The sequence below is a fragment of the Delphinapterus leucas genome, chromosome 14 (assembly GCF_059928025.1).
Source record: "Delphinapterus leucas isolate spDelLeu-1000000601 "Yukka" chromosome 14, BTC_Dleu_Yukka2, whole genome shotgun sequence".
NCBI lineage: Eukaryota > Metazoa > Chordata > Mammalia > Artiodactyla > Monodontidae > Delphinapterus > Delphinapterus leucas.
The window spans coordinates 57091348-57107721 of NC_143142.1; the positions used below are offsets into that span (position 1 = coordinate 57091348).

The following is a 16374-nucleotide window of genomic DNA, read 5'->3' on the forward strand; positions in this document are numbered from 1 at the left end:
GACTTACTTCACTCTGTATGACAGACTCTAGGTCCATCCACCTCACTACAAATAACTCAATTTCATTTCTTTTTATGGCTGAGTAATATTCCATTGTATATATGTGCCTCATCTTTATCCATTCAATTGTCAATGAACACCCAGGTTGCTTCCATGTCCTGGCTATTGTAAATAGTGCTACAATGAACATTGTGGTACAGGACTCATTTTGAATGATGGTTTTCTCAGGGTGTATGCCCATAGTGGGATTGCTGGGTCATATGGTAGTTCTAGTTTTAGTACTTTAAGGAACCTCCATACTGTTCTCCATAGTGGCTGTATCAATTTACATTCCCACCAACAGTACAAGAGGGTTCCCTTTTCTCCACATCCTCTCCAGCATTTATTTTTTATAGATTTTTTTTTTTTTTTTTCGGTAAGTGGGCCTCTCACTGTTGTGGTCTCTCCCGTTGTGGAGCACAGGTTCTGGACACGCAGGCTCAGCAGCCATGGCTCATAGGCCCAGCCACTCCGTGGCATGTGGGATCTTCCCGGACTGGGGCATGAACCCGTGTCCCCTGCATCATCAGGCAGACTCTCAGCCATTGCGCCACCAGGGAAGCCCTGTTTATAGATTTTTTGATGATGGCCATTCTGACTGGTGTGAGCTGATACCTCACTGTAGTTTTGATTTTCATTTCTCTAATGATTAGTGATGTTGAGCATCCTTTCATGTGTTTGTTGGCAATCTGTATATCTTCTTTGGAGAAATGTCTGTTTAGATCTTCTGCCCATTTTTGGATTGGGTTGTTTGTTTTTTTGATATTGAGCTGCATGAGCTGCTTGTGTATTTTGGAGATTAATTTCTCCCATTCTGAGGGTTGTCTTTTCGTCTTGTTCATGGTTTCCTTTGCTTTGCAAAAGCTTTTAAGTTTCATTAGGTCCCATTTGTTTATTTGTGTTTTTATTTCCATTTCTCTAGGGGGTGGGTCAAAAAGGATCTTGCTGTGATTTATGCCATAGAGTGTTCTTCCTATGTTTTCATCTAAGAATTTTACAGTGTCTGGCCTTACATGTAGGTCTTTAATCCATTTTGAGTTTATTTTTGTGTATGGTGTTAGGAAGTATTCTAGCTGTCCAGTTTTCCCAGCACCACTTATTGAGGAGGCTATCTTTTCTCCATTGTATATTCTTGCTTCCTTTATCAAAGATAAGGTGACCATATGCATATGGGTTTATCTCTGGGCTTTCTATCCTGTTCCATTGATCTGTCTTTCTGTTTTTGTGCCAGTACCATGCTGTCTTGATTACTGTAGCTTCATAGTATAGTCTGATGTCATGGAGCCTGATTTCTGGGCTGTGTTTTTCTTTCTCTGGATTACTTTGGCTATTCGGGATCTTTTGTGTTTCCATACAAATTGTGAAATTTTTTGTTCTAGTTCTGTGAAAAATGCCATTGGTAGTTTGATAGGGATTGCACTGAATCTGTACATTGCTTTGGGTTGTATAGTCATTTTCACAATGTTGATTCTTCCAATCCAAGAAAATGATATATCTCTCCATCTGTTTGTATCATCTTTAATTTCTTTCATCAGTGTCTTATAGTTTTCTGCATAAGGTCTTTTGTCTCCTTAGGTTAGGTTTATTCCTAGGTATGTTATTCTTTTTGTTGCAATAGTAAATGGAAATGTTTCCTTAATTTCTCTTTTGGAGTTTTCATCATTAGGGTATAGGAATACAGGAGATTTCTGTTCATTAATTTTGTATCCTGCTACTTTACCAAATTCATTGATTAGCTCTAGTAGTTTTCTGGTAGCATCTTTAGGATTCTCTGTGTATAGTATCATGTCATCTGCAAACAGTGACAGCTTTACTTCTTTTCCCATTTGGATTCCTTTTATTTCTTTTTCTTCTGTGATTGCTGTGGCCAAAACTTCCAAAACTATGTTGAATATTAGTGGTAAGAGTGGGCATCCTTGTCTTGTTCCGGACTTTAGAGGATATGGTTTCAGTTTTTCCCCATTGAGAATGATGTTGGCTATGGGTTTGTCATATATGGCCTTTATTATGTTGAGGTAAGTTCCCTCTATCCCTACTTTCTGGAGAGTTTTTATCACATGTGGGTGTTGAATTTTGTTGAAAGCTTTTTCTGCATCTATTGAGGTTATCATATGGTTTTTATCCTTCAGTTTGTTAATATGGTATATCACATTGATTTTCATGTATTGAAGAATCCTTGCATTCCTGGGATAAACCCCACTTGATCATGGTGTATGATCCTTTTAATGTGCCTTTGGATTCTGTTTTCTAGTATTTTGTTGAAGATTTTTGCATCTATGGTCATCAGTGATATTGATCTGTAGTTTTCTTTTTTTGTGACATCTTTGCCTGGTTTTGGTATCAGGGTTATGGTGGCCGCGTAGAATGAGTTTGGGAGCATTCCTCCAAGTTTAGGAGTATTCCTCCTTCTGCTATATGTTGGAAGAGTTTGAGAAGGATAGGTGTTAGCTCTTCTCTAAGTGCTTGATAGAATTTTGCCTGTGAAGCCACCTGGTCCTGGGCTTTTCTTTGTTGGAAGATTTTTTTTTTTTTTTTTTTTTTTTCTGTTTTACATGGGCCTCTCACTGTTGTGGCCTCTCCTGTTGCAGAGCACAGGCTCTGGACACACAGGCTCAGCGGCCAAGGCTCACGGGCCTAGCTACTCCGCGGCATGTGGAATCTTCCCGGACCAGGGCACGAACCCGCGTCCCCTGCATCGGCAGGCGGACTCTCAACCAGTGCGCCACCAGGGAAGCCCTGTTGGAAAATTTTTAATCACAGTTTCAATTTCAGTTCTTGTTATTGGTCTGTTTATATTTTCTCTGTCTTCCTGGTTTTGTCTCAGGAGGTTGTGCTTTTCTAAGAATTTGCCCATTTCTTCCAGGTTGTCAATTTTATTGGCATGTAGTTGCTTGTAGTAATCTCTCATTATTCTTTGTATTTCTGCAGGGTCAGTTATTACTTCTCCTTTTTCATTTCTAATTCTGTTGATTTGAGTCTTCTCCCTTTTTTTCTTGACGAGTCTGGCTAGTGGTTTATCCATAGATTCATCTTTGCAATCACTTAACTGTTTTGTAATTATAAGTTATTTCTTCCTGGAAGTTGTAATTTTTCCCTTGATTTTCCCTGAGTTTGAGTAAGCAATTAAGTAGACTGTGGGAAAAGTGTTTCAGGAATAATTATATTTTTGATAAATCTCTAGAGCTAAGATAACAGTGCTCTGTTAGGAGGTGCCTCTCATGGTATTTTAGATTAGTACTTATGGTCCCTTTCTGGAAATAAGTAAGTAGTGACATGCCATAGGGATTAATTCAAATGCTTCAACCACTTATGCCTATTCTCATGAAGTTTATATTCTAGAGGATTATTTTTTATTTTCTTGAGAGATTTTTTTTTTTTTAATAACTAGATTGTTTAAGGGAGGGTTAATAAAGGAGTTGACACTAGAGTTGAGCCCTGAATAGTATATGGCATATATCATGTTATTCCTGTTTTACATAAATATTATATTTATGTTTATGTCCATATTTCTACTTAAGCAGTCAAGCTTGGGGAAGCAAGTAGAGGATTTTCTAGACATATAACAACTATATTTAAACTTTCCTATCATTTTATGGCTTATAAATTGCTCTCTTATACATGACATTTTTTTATTTTTCACAATGCTCCCATGAGGTAGTATTCTATATTATTTTGTACTACATAATTTATCCCCAAATTTATACTTGATACATTTTTGGCTGAGAAGTATAAAGAAAATATAATATTCCTAGGAACTTTTAAAATACTGAAATAAAATGTGTGTATGTATATTCATATTCCTTGTGGTTTTAATTCTTATTTTAACCTAAGGAACATTACATGTGTTACGTGTAACTGTGCTTACCCATAAAAATGATCACATACAGTGTATTTAGATTTTAAGACTAAAAAAAATTGAAGCATCTAAGAGAAAATGTTTCCCTTTTCTTACTCACTCTGTATTTCTCTCTCCTGTCCCTCTTTCCCTCCCTGCTTTACTTCCTTTCTTCTGTCCTTTTTTCCCTTTTCTCTTCCATTCACTTTTTTCTCCATTAAGTCTGTGTTTTCTAAGATCTGAAAAAATTAATATACTTCTAAAGGCTTGATAGATCACTCACATGGCTGGCAGCTTATACTGTTTTTCAGCAAGCCTTGTCAATCAAGGCAACTGTACAAGGCTTACCCTATGGCTTGTGTTTCTCAGAGCTGGGTTTCAAGAGGAAGTATTCTAAGAGACAGGAAGTAGAAACTTTTGGTTTCTGAAGGCCTGGATTGGGAAGCTGGCAGCTTGTCACTTCTGTCATATTCTGTTGGTCATAGGAGTCACAGAACCTTCCTGGATTCAAGGGGAAAGGATATAGTTCCCATCTTGAATGAAAAGCATGTTAAAGAATCTTTAATCTGCCACACCTAGTTTTCAGTACTTTATTACCTGAGATATTTTGTATGCCCTCAAGCAATTACCTCGTGTCTTTTTACTTAACTTTCTGGTAGTTACTGTAAATTTTTTTACCTTGTAAATCTATTTAATAAAGAAATGTTAACTTTTTCTACTTAAAGTATATATGCACACAACCTATAAGTATTGACTAAATTTTGAAAACCCTGCTCACTTAAAAAAAGTACTGGAACAATATTTCATAATATGTGCTAAATGTCATAGTATTGTGCCTTTTATATAATGTTCCATTTTTTCCCATGCGCTAACGAAAATATGCCTTTTTTTAATGTAAAAAAAAAAATAGCCATTTAGATTGTACCTGGACAGTTAACTTCAAATTAGATATTCTTCCTAATAAAAGCATTTCATATTTATTCATATCCTGATAACTGATTTGATGGCAGGCCTTCTCTTCATCTTATTTTGAATACCCTTCTGTTTTCTATATATACTGCTGTGTTACAAAATAATTTTGTGTGTTTCAGTGAGTTTGGTAGCATTCCAGGTAATGTTGCAAGTTGAAAGCCATTTGAATTTTTCATTAGAGGATTCAGTGCTTAATAAGTTGCAACATTGTACTAGAATCTGATTGTTGGGCATTATCACATATATGCATGTATTATAACTTTCATTTTAAAAAGTAATGTTTTAGGTTTTTGGCAAAGTGTAAGAAGAAGAATGCGATTAGTTATGGTGACATTTTTTCCGGATTATGCAAGGTGTCAAATCTATATTATGCAAGTAAATGTGGGAACACTGATTATTCTCACACTCATATCTTTACTAGTAAAGGGAGATAGTATTGTTTAGTTGTCTATATTTCTCTGTATTTTGCTTTAAGTCAAAGTTGTTTTATAAAACCAGTTTCAAGATGTTTGTGTGTGTATCTCACATGAAGTCCAAATACTAATGAATAGCATCCTTTTGACGAGATTCTCTTGGACAGGTATAGTGTTTCCATTATAGTTAAAAAATAACTTCATTTTTCCTGAAACTCTTCTGATCTACTCTGTGCCATCTCAAATCATTCTGAATATTGTTTATATCCTCAAAATTTCGAAGGGTCATCCTACTCTTGCCTCAGATACCTTTTTCAAGATGTAATCTTTTATCTTTTAAGTGTTGACATTTGAATTATTGAAACACCCCAAATTCTCATCTCCACCATTTATATATATGAAAGAGAGAAAGATCATATGCTGTCTCACTTGACTTAAAAAACATTTATTGAAATGATCATCCAACATATTTATGACCTTAACACACTGAGGCAGGGTAAAAGGCTCTTTTTCATACATTTTCCATTTCCATTGGAAAATAATCCAGTAGTAACAATGAAATATTACTGAAAAACCAAAGTTGATGATAAAGAGTAGTTTATAAAAATATCTTGCTGGGCTTCCCTGGTGGCGCAGTGGTTGAGAGTACTCCTGCCGATGCAGGGGACACAAGTTCGTGCCCCAGTCCGGGAAGATCCCACATGCCACGGAGCGGCTGGGCTCGTGAGCCATGGCCACTGAGCCTGCGCGTCCGGAGCCTGTGCTCCGCAATGGGAGAGGCCACAACGGTGAGAGGCCCACGTACCGCAAAAAATTAAAAAAAAAACATTTTGCTTTATCAGCAGAGACAGGCATAATTCATACATGTCTAGTTACATGAAAATTTTAGGTCAAAAATACTGTTGCTGTGTATGTGAATCATTACTTTCATAGAGATAGCTAAACAACTTGAAACAAAGTAAATAGTGATAAAAATTAAACTAATTGTAATTTATAATTAATAAGAAGGTAACTGGTACCATGTAACAACTCAGATGCACTGATAACACAATGATGTTCTTTGTGAAAATTGCAGGAATTTCAGCTATCTTCATATGCATATTATCTGTAGGAGTTTTGTATCCTTGACAAGTGGCAACCGGATTTCTAAGTGAATCACTTATTAGAGAACTCAGTGTGCTAAGTTCTAATGTGTTCTCAATTCTCTTTACCAATATCAGATTTAATATCCTTCAGTTAAGGATATCCTTCACTTACTAGTCTTTTAGTGGAGAGCCTTTAGTCATTTGTGGAACTGCATATTTTGCAGCAGTTTTAGAGCAGTGCTACTACAAGTATAATCCAACAGCATTAGCTTCACCTGGGCACTTGTTTGTATTACAGACTCTCAGGCCTTTCCCCTGCTGTTTGGATCAGAATCTGCATAGAGGATTCCCAGGGGATTCTTAGATGCATTAGAACACTAGAGAGGGCTTTTCAAACTTTGATATATATAACAATCACTCTCTGGACATTGCCTCTGGAGATTCTGATGCAATAGGAATGAAGTAAGGCTTAAGAGTTTGCATTTTTAACAAGATTCTAGGTGGTAGTGAAACTGCCAGTCTGTGTATCACATTTTGGGTAGCAATGCCTTAGATCAAATGTCAGTCAATTTTTCCCTAAAGCCTTTCAGATAGTAAATATATTTATACTTTTCAGGCCAGGTGGTCTCTGTTGCAACCATTCAACCAGGCCATTATAGTGCTTAAGAAATATTTAAATAAATGGGCATGGCTCTGTTCCAATAAACTTTCTTTGTAAAATATAAAAACAGAGGGGGTCCAATTTGGGCCATCAAGCTGTATTTGCTCATCCTTTATGTAAATGACCCTCAAGTCCCCCAGTGGCCCAACTACCAGTTTCATTCAGCATCAGTTAACATAATCTAACTATGGTGGTTTACACACGTAACAGTTATTTTCTTTTTTTGTAAGAAGCCCAGATGTAAGCCATTACTGTTGTTGTTTTAACTCTTTAGGGATGTTAGTGTCAACCAAGATCTCTGATTCTCTTGGTCAGCTCCCTCTATAAAACTGCTCACCACAAAACTACATTTGCTTTCTGGACAGGCCTAACTTCAAGTGAGGCTGGGAAATGTAGTCTTTTATGTAGGTACAGTCTTGCCCCAGAAATCTTAGTTTGGTCTTCTTTTAAGGAAGAAGTGTACATAGGATATTGTGTTTTTGGCAAACTAGTAGTCCTTGTCACACTACAGACTATATTTTGAGAATAACTGATTTGTTTAGTCAACTGTAACTGATTTGTTACAGTTAAGTGAAAATTATTAGTAGACCAGTAATATGATTAGAAGCATTTTTTTGAATGATAGTATGCTAGCTTTCATTCATTCTCTACATATGGATATATTTTGAAATATATATAATATATAATTTTATCTAGAATCAGGGTATGGTGAGTTATTCTAAACAAATATACTTGAGCTTAAATATCTTGTTGAATGTTGCATCCATCAAAATAGCCACTTTGGGAAGGAGGAATTACACAGAGTACAGTGCAAAAGTGGCGTAAGCAATGATGTTAGAGTCTAACTTAGGTTTAAACCCCAGCCCAGTGACCTTCGACAATCCTGTTAACTTCCGGAGCCTTAGGTTTTTTAATTTGAAGGATGGTTATAATACTTAACTGACATCATTAAAAGGGTTAGACATGATGAATGTAATGTGCCTAGCTAAGAACCTAGCCTTCAATAAATTGTAACTTTGTTTATAATTATAATTGAAGATTAATCTGATGATGGATGTCATTGCTTAAGCCACTTTTGGACTTCCATAATGGCCTTCAGAACCTGAATCAAATGAACTTTAATATTAATGAATTTAGACAGGATTAATTTGGTTATTAACAGGTGGTCCGATCTTTTTTCTACATAGTGTCTGAAATAAACATGTGTTTGTAAATACTGGCATAGTCATATGTGTGTTTGCAAGTTGCATTTGTTCTTAAGTTACTAATGCGAGAAACAGAACAGAAAAAAAACGGCTTCAAACAGGTGTTGTTTGCTTAAATTTTTTGAGCACTTTCATCATGCGCCAGGTTTCCAGACTTTAGAAGAGAAAGAAAAAGAGAATAAAGGTAGAGACAGTGACTCTGCCCCTTGTCCTGCTCAGGTAATTTTTCTTAATTTAGAGGATTATGCTGTGAACTTCATACATGCCTTTACCACTCACGTGAATTCATTTGTTTTTCTATCTGCTGGCACTTCAAGATTGTTTCTCTAAAGATTTTTTTTTTTAAATTCTACACTTACTTTTGTTATAGTGTAGATAAGATGGTTGTGGGATGGTTGACTTCATTATGTGTGTTTCTGCAGACACTTTTTTTTCACTGTCATTCTTAACATATCTACTTTGAAATGAGAAACAATAGACGCATGTTATAATTAAGGTTTCTGAAACCTCATTTAACTTTTGATTAAAGTGACTTTTATAATTTGACAGAATTCTACAGGGTATTTTCTCTGTTGCAAATAATAATTTGAGTTTCAAGTGATAACCTCTTCATAGAGTCAAAGATTACACATTTAATTTGAGAATTTAGGTAAGAAGTCAGAAAGAGTAGTAATCAATTTGAAATTAAAGTAGCACAAGCTGCTGTTGTATTCAGTTGTATGTATAACCTGGTTTGCATGTGTTTTTCACAATTCTTTTGTCTTTTGTATTTGAACTGTTATTGCAGCTGGATATTGCGTGATTACATATATTCTTGGAGTTGGAGACAGGCACCTGGATAACCTTTTGCTGACAAAAACAGGTAACAAATAATGGCTAGTAGCAAATATACATTTTATATGCCAGTGATTTTTGCCCTGGAATCTACTTCATAAGAAAATAAGTTGCATAAGTGAATTTAAATTGAAGTCCCTTTATATGGTACCTTGGAAGGACATGTCAGGGAAACTCCCATCCCTTATAAGAACTGCTTTAGTAGAAATCCTACAGATGGTCATCTAGCCCTTACTTCTCGAAATGCCTCCTTTAGTGGGAAGCCCATAATGTATACAAGCAGTCCAATCTCTTACTGTACAGCTCTAGTTGGAATGTTTAAATGTTCTTTCTCTTATCAAACAACACTGAACTCACATTAACCTCTATCTTTAATTCTTTACCTTTTCCCCTTGGAGTTATGTGGAATAATCATTCTCATCCTTCTTCCTAATAACTCCTTGGCCCCATGGCTTTAAACACCATCTCTGTGCAACTTCCAAACTTACTCTATTTCAATCCATTTCATTAGCTGTTTACCTGAAATCCTAAATATTATACAGCTAGTCATAAAAGTTGTTTTCTTCCTCCACTACCTGCCTGATAAGCTGCTCCTCACTTGGTTTCCCCATCTTAATAAATAGTAACATCACCTACTCAGTTGTTTAAGCCCCAGACTTGGGAGTCATTTTTAACTGCACTATTGGCTTCATCTTACATATCGAATCTATTATCAAATTGTATCTACTGCTCACCAAAATAAATCATGAAGTTACCCCCTCTTCATTTCCACTGCTTTTATCCCATTTGAAACCACCAATATCTTTTGCCCAAACTGTATGATTAAAATCTGAACTCTTTACTGTAGCCATTGTGGCTTGCCTACACTACTAACAGGTTTGAATGTATGAATGTAAAATCACTCCCGTCTTGGGCAAGTACCCTTGTTTCTTCTTCTTCCTGGGAAGCTCTTCTCTCAGATCTTTCAAGACTTCGGTGAGTAAGTCTAAGATTGAATGGCATCTTTTTTTTTTTTTTTTTGCGTTACGCGGGCCTCACTGTTGTGGCCTCTCCCGTTGCAGAGCACAGGCTCTGGAGGCGCAGGCCCAGCGGCCATGGCTCACGGGCCCAGCCGCTCCGCGGCATGTGGGATCTTCCCAGACCGGGGCACAAACCTGTGTCCGCTGCATCGGCAGGCGGACTCTCAACCACTGCACCACCAGGGAAGCCCTGGCATCTTTTTAGAGTATCCTTTTCTAACTCTCCAGTCAAATAATATTTATATACCTGCCACCCCACCCCTCTCCATTACTCTCTATTTGTTATTCTGTTTTGTTTTCTTTATAGCACTTATCACTAGCTGAAGGTATCTTTTTAATATAATTCAACAAATGCTTATTGAGCACCTACTATATTTTAGGTATTGTTCTAGGTGCTGGGGATACCAAAATAAACAGGACAGAAATCCTAGCCCTCATGGAGCTTGTTGACTTTTTAATCATCACCCTCTCCCATTCTGGATGTAGGTTCCATGAGAGCAGGGACCTTGTCCATGCACTTTGCCACCGTGCCTCCAGAGCCTTGAACAATACCTAGCTAAAATGTTTGATAAATCATTGTTGAATTAATTAATAAATATTTCTGTTCTTCTGTGTAGCCTTTTCTTCCATATGCCAAATAATCCAAGTTTCTTCAGCCCTTCACAGAAAATAGATTTTAAAGTACACTTAAAATAGTCTCTCAGGTAAGGACATTATGTAGTTTGTTAGTATTCCTCCAAATTTTGATACCAAAATTGAGTGTAGCCTGACTAATTATTAATATAGTAACCATGTTAATTCATGTAGTCTGGAATTTCATATATTCAGTTTTAAATTATTAGTGTGAAAAATTATCTGGTAAAATTTGCATGTGGGAACCATGTCTGTATCAATGCCAGGCAGTCCCTTTAATTACCAAACCCTGAAGGAGTATAATCAGATTGCATTGGAGGTTCTTGCCAAATTTACTAACTTAGCAAAAGATATTTATAAAAGGTTATGCTGCTGGGCTTCCCTGGTGGTGCAGTGGTTGAGAGTCTGCCTGCCGATGCAGGGGACGCAGGTTCGTGCCCCGGTCCGGGAAGATCCCACATGCTGCAGAGCAGCTGGGCCTGTGACCCATGGCCACTGAGCCTGCGCGTCCGGAGCCTGTGCTCCTCAACGGGAGAGGCCACAGCAGTGAGAGGCCCGCGTACCGCAGAAAAAAAAAAAACACGTTATGCTGTGTTTGGAAAAAATTATAATTTGGAAAAAGTTTTCCTGTGTTGTTTTCTTAGCTCTCTTTTTCAGTTGAATCTTTGAACCACAAGAATGAGACTACCAAAATAATTCCATTTGTTTTTATATTGTTATCATTATAACCACAGTGGAATTCTTTAATGTATAGAGTAACATTAGATCTATAATGTTATATTCACAGATCTTACTTGTCTCTTCTTTTGGAAATTGATAAATAATAGAACATTTTCTGTTGGACTTTGAGAACTGCTCTGTCTTGTGTGTGTCTGTGTGTATTGATGGGGATACTTTAAGAGTAAGATTTGGAAAGAAAGGTCTACCTAATATACTTTTTTGGCCCAGGTCATAGATACTTGTATGGAAATTGAATTATAAAATTTCAAAAACAGGTTTTAAGCTTCTTGTCACCAGTTTTCCACTAGAGGGTGCTCTAAATTTTGTTTTAAGCTTACCTAAAAATGTGCTAGATAAGAGGCACATTCTCTTTCTTTTAAAACAGCATTTCTTTGAGTTATTTCTTCTTAACTGCTCTTTAATAATTTCATACACTTATATCATACAACAAGCATTTTACATCTTCCTCACTAGGATAAGTGTTTTAAATTTTTGGATTTAGTTTGAATGAAATTAGATTGTATAAGGAAAGACCAATTATGTCAAGACAAATGGAAGTATATAATACATTCCTCAACTTCAAGAAATTTATAATGATTTATTTTAAAATGTTTGTGTGTCTACTCATTTTTTACTAACAGTCCATATTTCAGAACAGTTTCAAGTTATATTAATTACATATGTTATGATTTGACTTTGTATAGTTTAGACAACTATTACATTTTTTTTTTTTTTTGTGGTACGCGGGCCTCTCACTGTTGTGGCCTCTCCTGTTGCGGAGCACAGGCTCTGGACTGCAGGCTCAGCGGCCATGGCTCACGGGCCTAGCCACTCCGTGGCATGTGGGATCTTCCCAGACCGGGGCACGAACCCGTGTCCCCTGCATCAGCAGGCGGACTCTCAACCACTGCGCCACCAGGGAAGCCCTAGACAACTATTACATATTTAAAATGAATTTTGAAGGTGTTTCATTGCAGGAAATAGATTTCAATGCTTGTACTTAAAAATGTCTTGAATATTATGAAGCATCTTCCACTGTATATTTTGGATCCATTGTGCCTTCAACACAGACCATAACATATTAAAAACTTAGAACTTTAGATTTTCTTATATAACTCTCCAGTCTCTCAGTGTTGATGGAGCTTTTATTAATGATAAATAGCATTTCTCCCATTCTTCAAAATAAAATACCTTTTGTCTTCTATTCTCATTTTCCAGCTTGGGCAGGTTTGTGTGTGTGTGTGTGTGTGTGTGTGTGTGTGTGTGTTTCTTGGACAGGTTTAGATGGTTTGGAATTGTAATCAGAGTACTACTGATTTGTCAGTGCCCAGTTCCCTGATATGAGAGATGGAACAGAGAGGAAGGAGACACCCAGATTTCATTTCACTGTGGTCTTTTGGGGATTCACCCTAAATACACACTGTTCCGCCTGTAAATATGGATGAGACAGAAAAGGGTCAGACTAAGAACTTCAGGAATATGTGGAGGAAAATGTTTCACCTCTTATAGAGAATTTTAAAATCTGTACAATGGTAATGTACAAAAATGCAAAATATAAGTCTCAATTTCAGATTTCTCAGAAATTTTTTGCCCATGCTTTAATTGGTTGTGGGTATTTTTAACTTGGTTGAAGTTTCCTCAACTTGTGCAGCAGAGGGCATTGTGTATCTATCACAAATGTAAAAGTCTGGAAATTCCTTTGTCAATATTATGGTTTTCTACAAGCATATTTGGGGTGAATGATATTTCACTTATTAATGCATTAATATATTATTTTGGCAAGAAACTACAAAATTTAAGCTGTGATACAGGATAGGAAAAAAAGTGAATTTTTTTCAGAGTTGCTGTTCTTTGAGGAAGTTTTAAGAAGTTTATTCAGGGTAATTCAGTTGTGGCAGGACTCAAATGAAATTAGACTTGAGTTTATCTCAACTCTTTGGAAAAAGTTTTGTTTTGCTTTTCTTTTTGAGAATTTGAGGGGGGAAAAAAAGGACCAGTATAACTGAAAAACGTGCTGTTTGTTTATGGTATACAGACTGTATGATATAATTAACATATAAAATTAATATATAAATAATTGAAAAACATTCACAAAAGAGAAGTAGGAACTGGGTATCTGTAGTAAATGGAAAGTTTTTTGTAGGTCATAAAGATGGCCTTGTTAACCTGGGCTTATCTATTTATATAGTGAGAGGAGTGGTAGCTTTTTTGTCTGTGGTGGCACTTCAGAGTAATACCCTTTGAGCCTTTTGTCAGAAAGCTCACAGCAAAGAAAAATAGTCATTTTAATCCTAATTGCACATAGCTTTCAGTACATCTCCTATCCTGATCTTCTTTATCATTCTTTAATTTTATGTACAATTGATTCACTTCCCTTTTTTTAATTCTGGGGAACAATCTCACATAGGAGTTAATAATGTCAGGCTCTAAAGTCAAATTCTTTGTGTTTAAGTTGCCCCTCCACCATTGTGTGACCGATCAAGTTATCTAATATATCTGTGTCTCAGTCTCTTCTCCTCAATGCATAAATAATAATAGAACTCTCTCCTGATGTGAGGGCTGAATGATTTAATATGGTAGAATTTTGTATGGTACTGAGCACATAGTAAACATTCCTTGTGGGCTATTACGGTTTTGTTTGTGTATTTCACCACCAAGAAATAAGAATGCCTTCCTTATTTAGCTTATATAGCTGTTATTTGTAATCATAATTTTAGAGATAAGAAAATAATATATCTCAAAAACTTTTTCTACCCTAAAATCCAAACTCCTGTAACTTACTGCCCTCTAAAATCTCTTTTGAGTGGCTCATTATTTTAATAGTATATGTGCTTGTTTACTCTCTGGAACATGAGAGAAAGGAGTATAAAAAGCTCTGTGCGTAGTAGGCACCTAGTAAATGCTTTGAAAATAAGTAAATGAACTAGGTTTTTTCATGTCATTTTAATCTATGCTCAGGGTTTCAGAAAAATCTGTTTCCTGTTAAAACTTAGTTTTACTATAGATTGTGGATATACTATTACTTACCAGTTTGATTTGTATTTCTCAGTTGATATATGGAAAAGAGAGCCAAGCACATAAGACCTGCCCTTTTTATCCATAAGTACTTTTTTACTTTATTGATCATTACTTTAGATGTTTAAATAATGAGAACTTGTCTTCATGTGAATAATTTTCTTTTTAACATTATTTAAAATCTGATCTTTTGAAAGTTTCTTAAATATTTAGTATCAGGAAGTCAGTCTTTATGTTAACTGAAACCGATCATAAGGAAAATGTCAATTTTTGTAGAGGTTTTTTTTTTTTTTTTTTTTTTTTGCGGTACGCAGGCCTTTCACTGTTTTGGCCTCTCCCGTTGCGGAGCGCAGGCTCAACGGCCATGGCTCACGGGCCTAGCCGCTTCGCGGCATGTGGGATCTTCCCAGACCGGGGCACGAACCCGTGTCCCCTGCATCGGCAGGCGGACTCTCAACCACTGCGCCACCAGGGAAGCCAGAGGCTGCTTTTTTTTTTTTAAGTTTGTTTGAGAAGAACATTGTATCTTCTCATTAGAGGTAATAAAAAATGATAAAGGGCTATACTCTTTTTACCTAAGGAGGTGCAAATTACTTTATGGATAGAGTAACTTAGACTGGGTCATGAAGAATGTGTTGGATTTGTATGGGATACAAATGGAGAAAAGCACACATTCCAGTAAAATATCTGGAAGCTGAAATAAGCCATGCCTTTGCAGGTAATATATATAGGCTGGTTAGAAAAATTTGACGTCAGATTATGGAGGGAAAGCAATCTACTTCCTTTCGGATTACCTTTTATATGGCAAAGCTTAATTCAGTCACTGAAGTAAAACTGTAGATTAGGACAGTAAATTTTTTAATGTAAGGTTTTTTTTTTTTTTTTTTTTTTTTTATTTATTTTTTGCGGTACACGGGCCTCTCACTGTTGTGGCCTCTCCCGTTGCGGAGCACAGGCTCCGGACGCGCAGGCTCAGAGGCCATGGCTCACAGGCCCAGCCGCTCCGCGGCATGTGGGATCTTCCCGGACTGGGGCACAAACCCGTTTCCCCTGCATCAGCAGGTGGACTCTCAACCACTGTGCCACCAGGGAAGCCCTAATGTAAGTTTTGTCAGATGATATATTCCTTAATGCTGGGTAGACACTGTTTTGCTTCGAAATGAATAATTTGGGGAGAGATTACATTTTAATGTATTTTAAAGCATTCAAAGTTTCATAAACTAAAATATTAAAAAAGTTATTTTTATAGTAACCCCAGAACAAAAAGAAGTGTCAAATTTTAAGGTAATGATGTTGAACAACACAAGGAAACTAACCATTAGTCTGAATATGAGTTTTAATTAATTTAGGTGATTCATCTTGCCACTGTCCCTTCCATGATGACCTGAGTCTGAGAGTTGTATTAGTCAGTATAAAGTAGATCAGAAGTCCTCAAGCTTCTGAGTATATTAGAATCATCAAGAGAGCCAGTTAAAATACAGATTGCTGGGCACCAGGCTCAGAGTTTTTGATTTAGTAGGTACGGTAGGGCCTGAGAATTTGTTTTAATAGCTAAGAAAACTATCAGTAATTCTCTGAAAAGGTCATTAAGATTCTTCTCCCCTTTTAAAATCCATTTCTATTTAGAGGCTTTGTTCTTTCACTTCAATCAAAACAATATATCATAATAGATTGAAAGAAGAAGCAAATATGAGAATCCAGCTTCTCCTATTAAGCCAGACATTAAAAAGATGTGCAGGGCTTCCCTGATGGCGCAGCGGTTGAGAGTCAGCCTGCCAATGCAGGGGACACGGGTTCGTGCCCTGGTCCGGGAAGATCCCACATGCCACGGAGCGGCTAGGCCCGTGAGCCATGGCCGCTGAGCCTGCACGTCCAGAGCCTGTGCTCCGCAATGGGAGAGGCCACAACAGTGAGAGGCCCGCATACCGCAAAAAAAAAAAAAG

The 16374-nt window shown here is 36.8% G+C and overlaps 1 protein-coding gene across 4 annotated transcripts in view; it reads left to right on the forward strand.

Annotated features, from left to right (window-relative positions):
* The window catches only part of PIK3C3 (phosphatidylinositol 3-kinase catalytic subunit type 3), a 154698-nt gene that overhangs the window by 106572 nt on the left and 31752 nt on the right, over nucleotides 1–16374 (forward strand). For all 4 annotated transcript variants that reach the window (XR_016387628.1, XM_022562649.3, XM_022562648.2 and 1 more), the window contains one exon: nucleotides 8998–9072. Coding sequence is in view for 3 of the 4 variants with exons in the window: in XM_022562649.3 (XP_022418357.2) it covers nucleotides 8998–9072 (75 nt within the window). In the remaining variant the exon portion in view is untranslated. The remainder of the gene's footprint in view (nucleotides 1–8997; nucleotides 9073–16374) is intronic.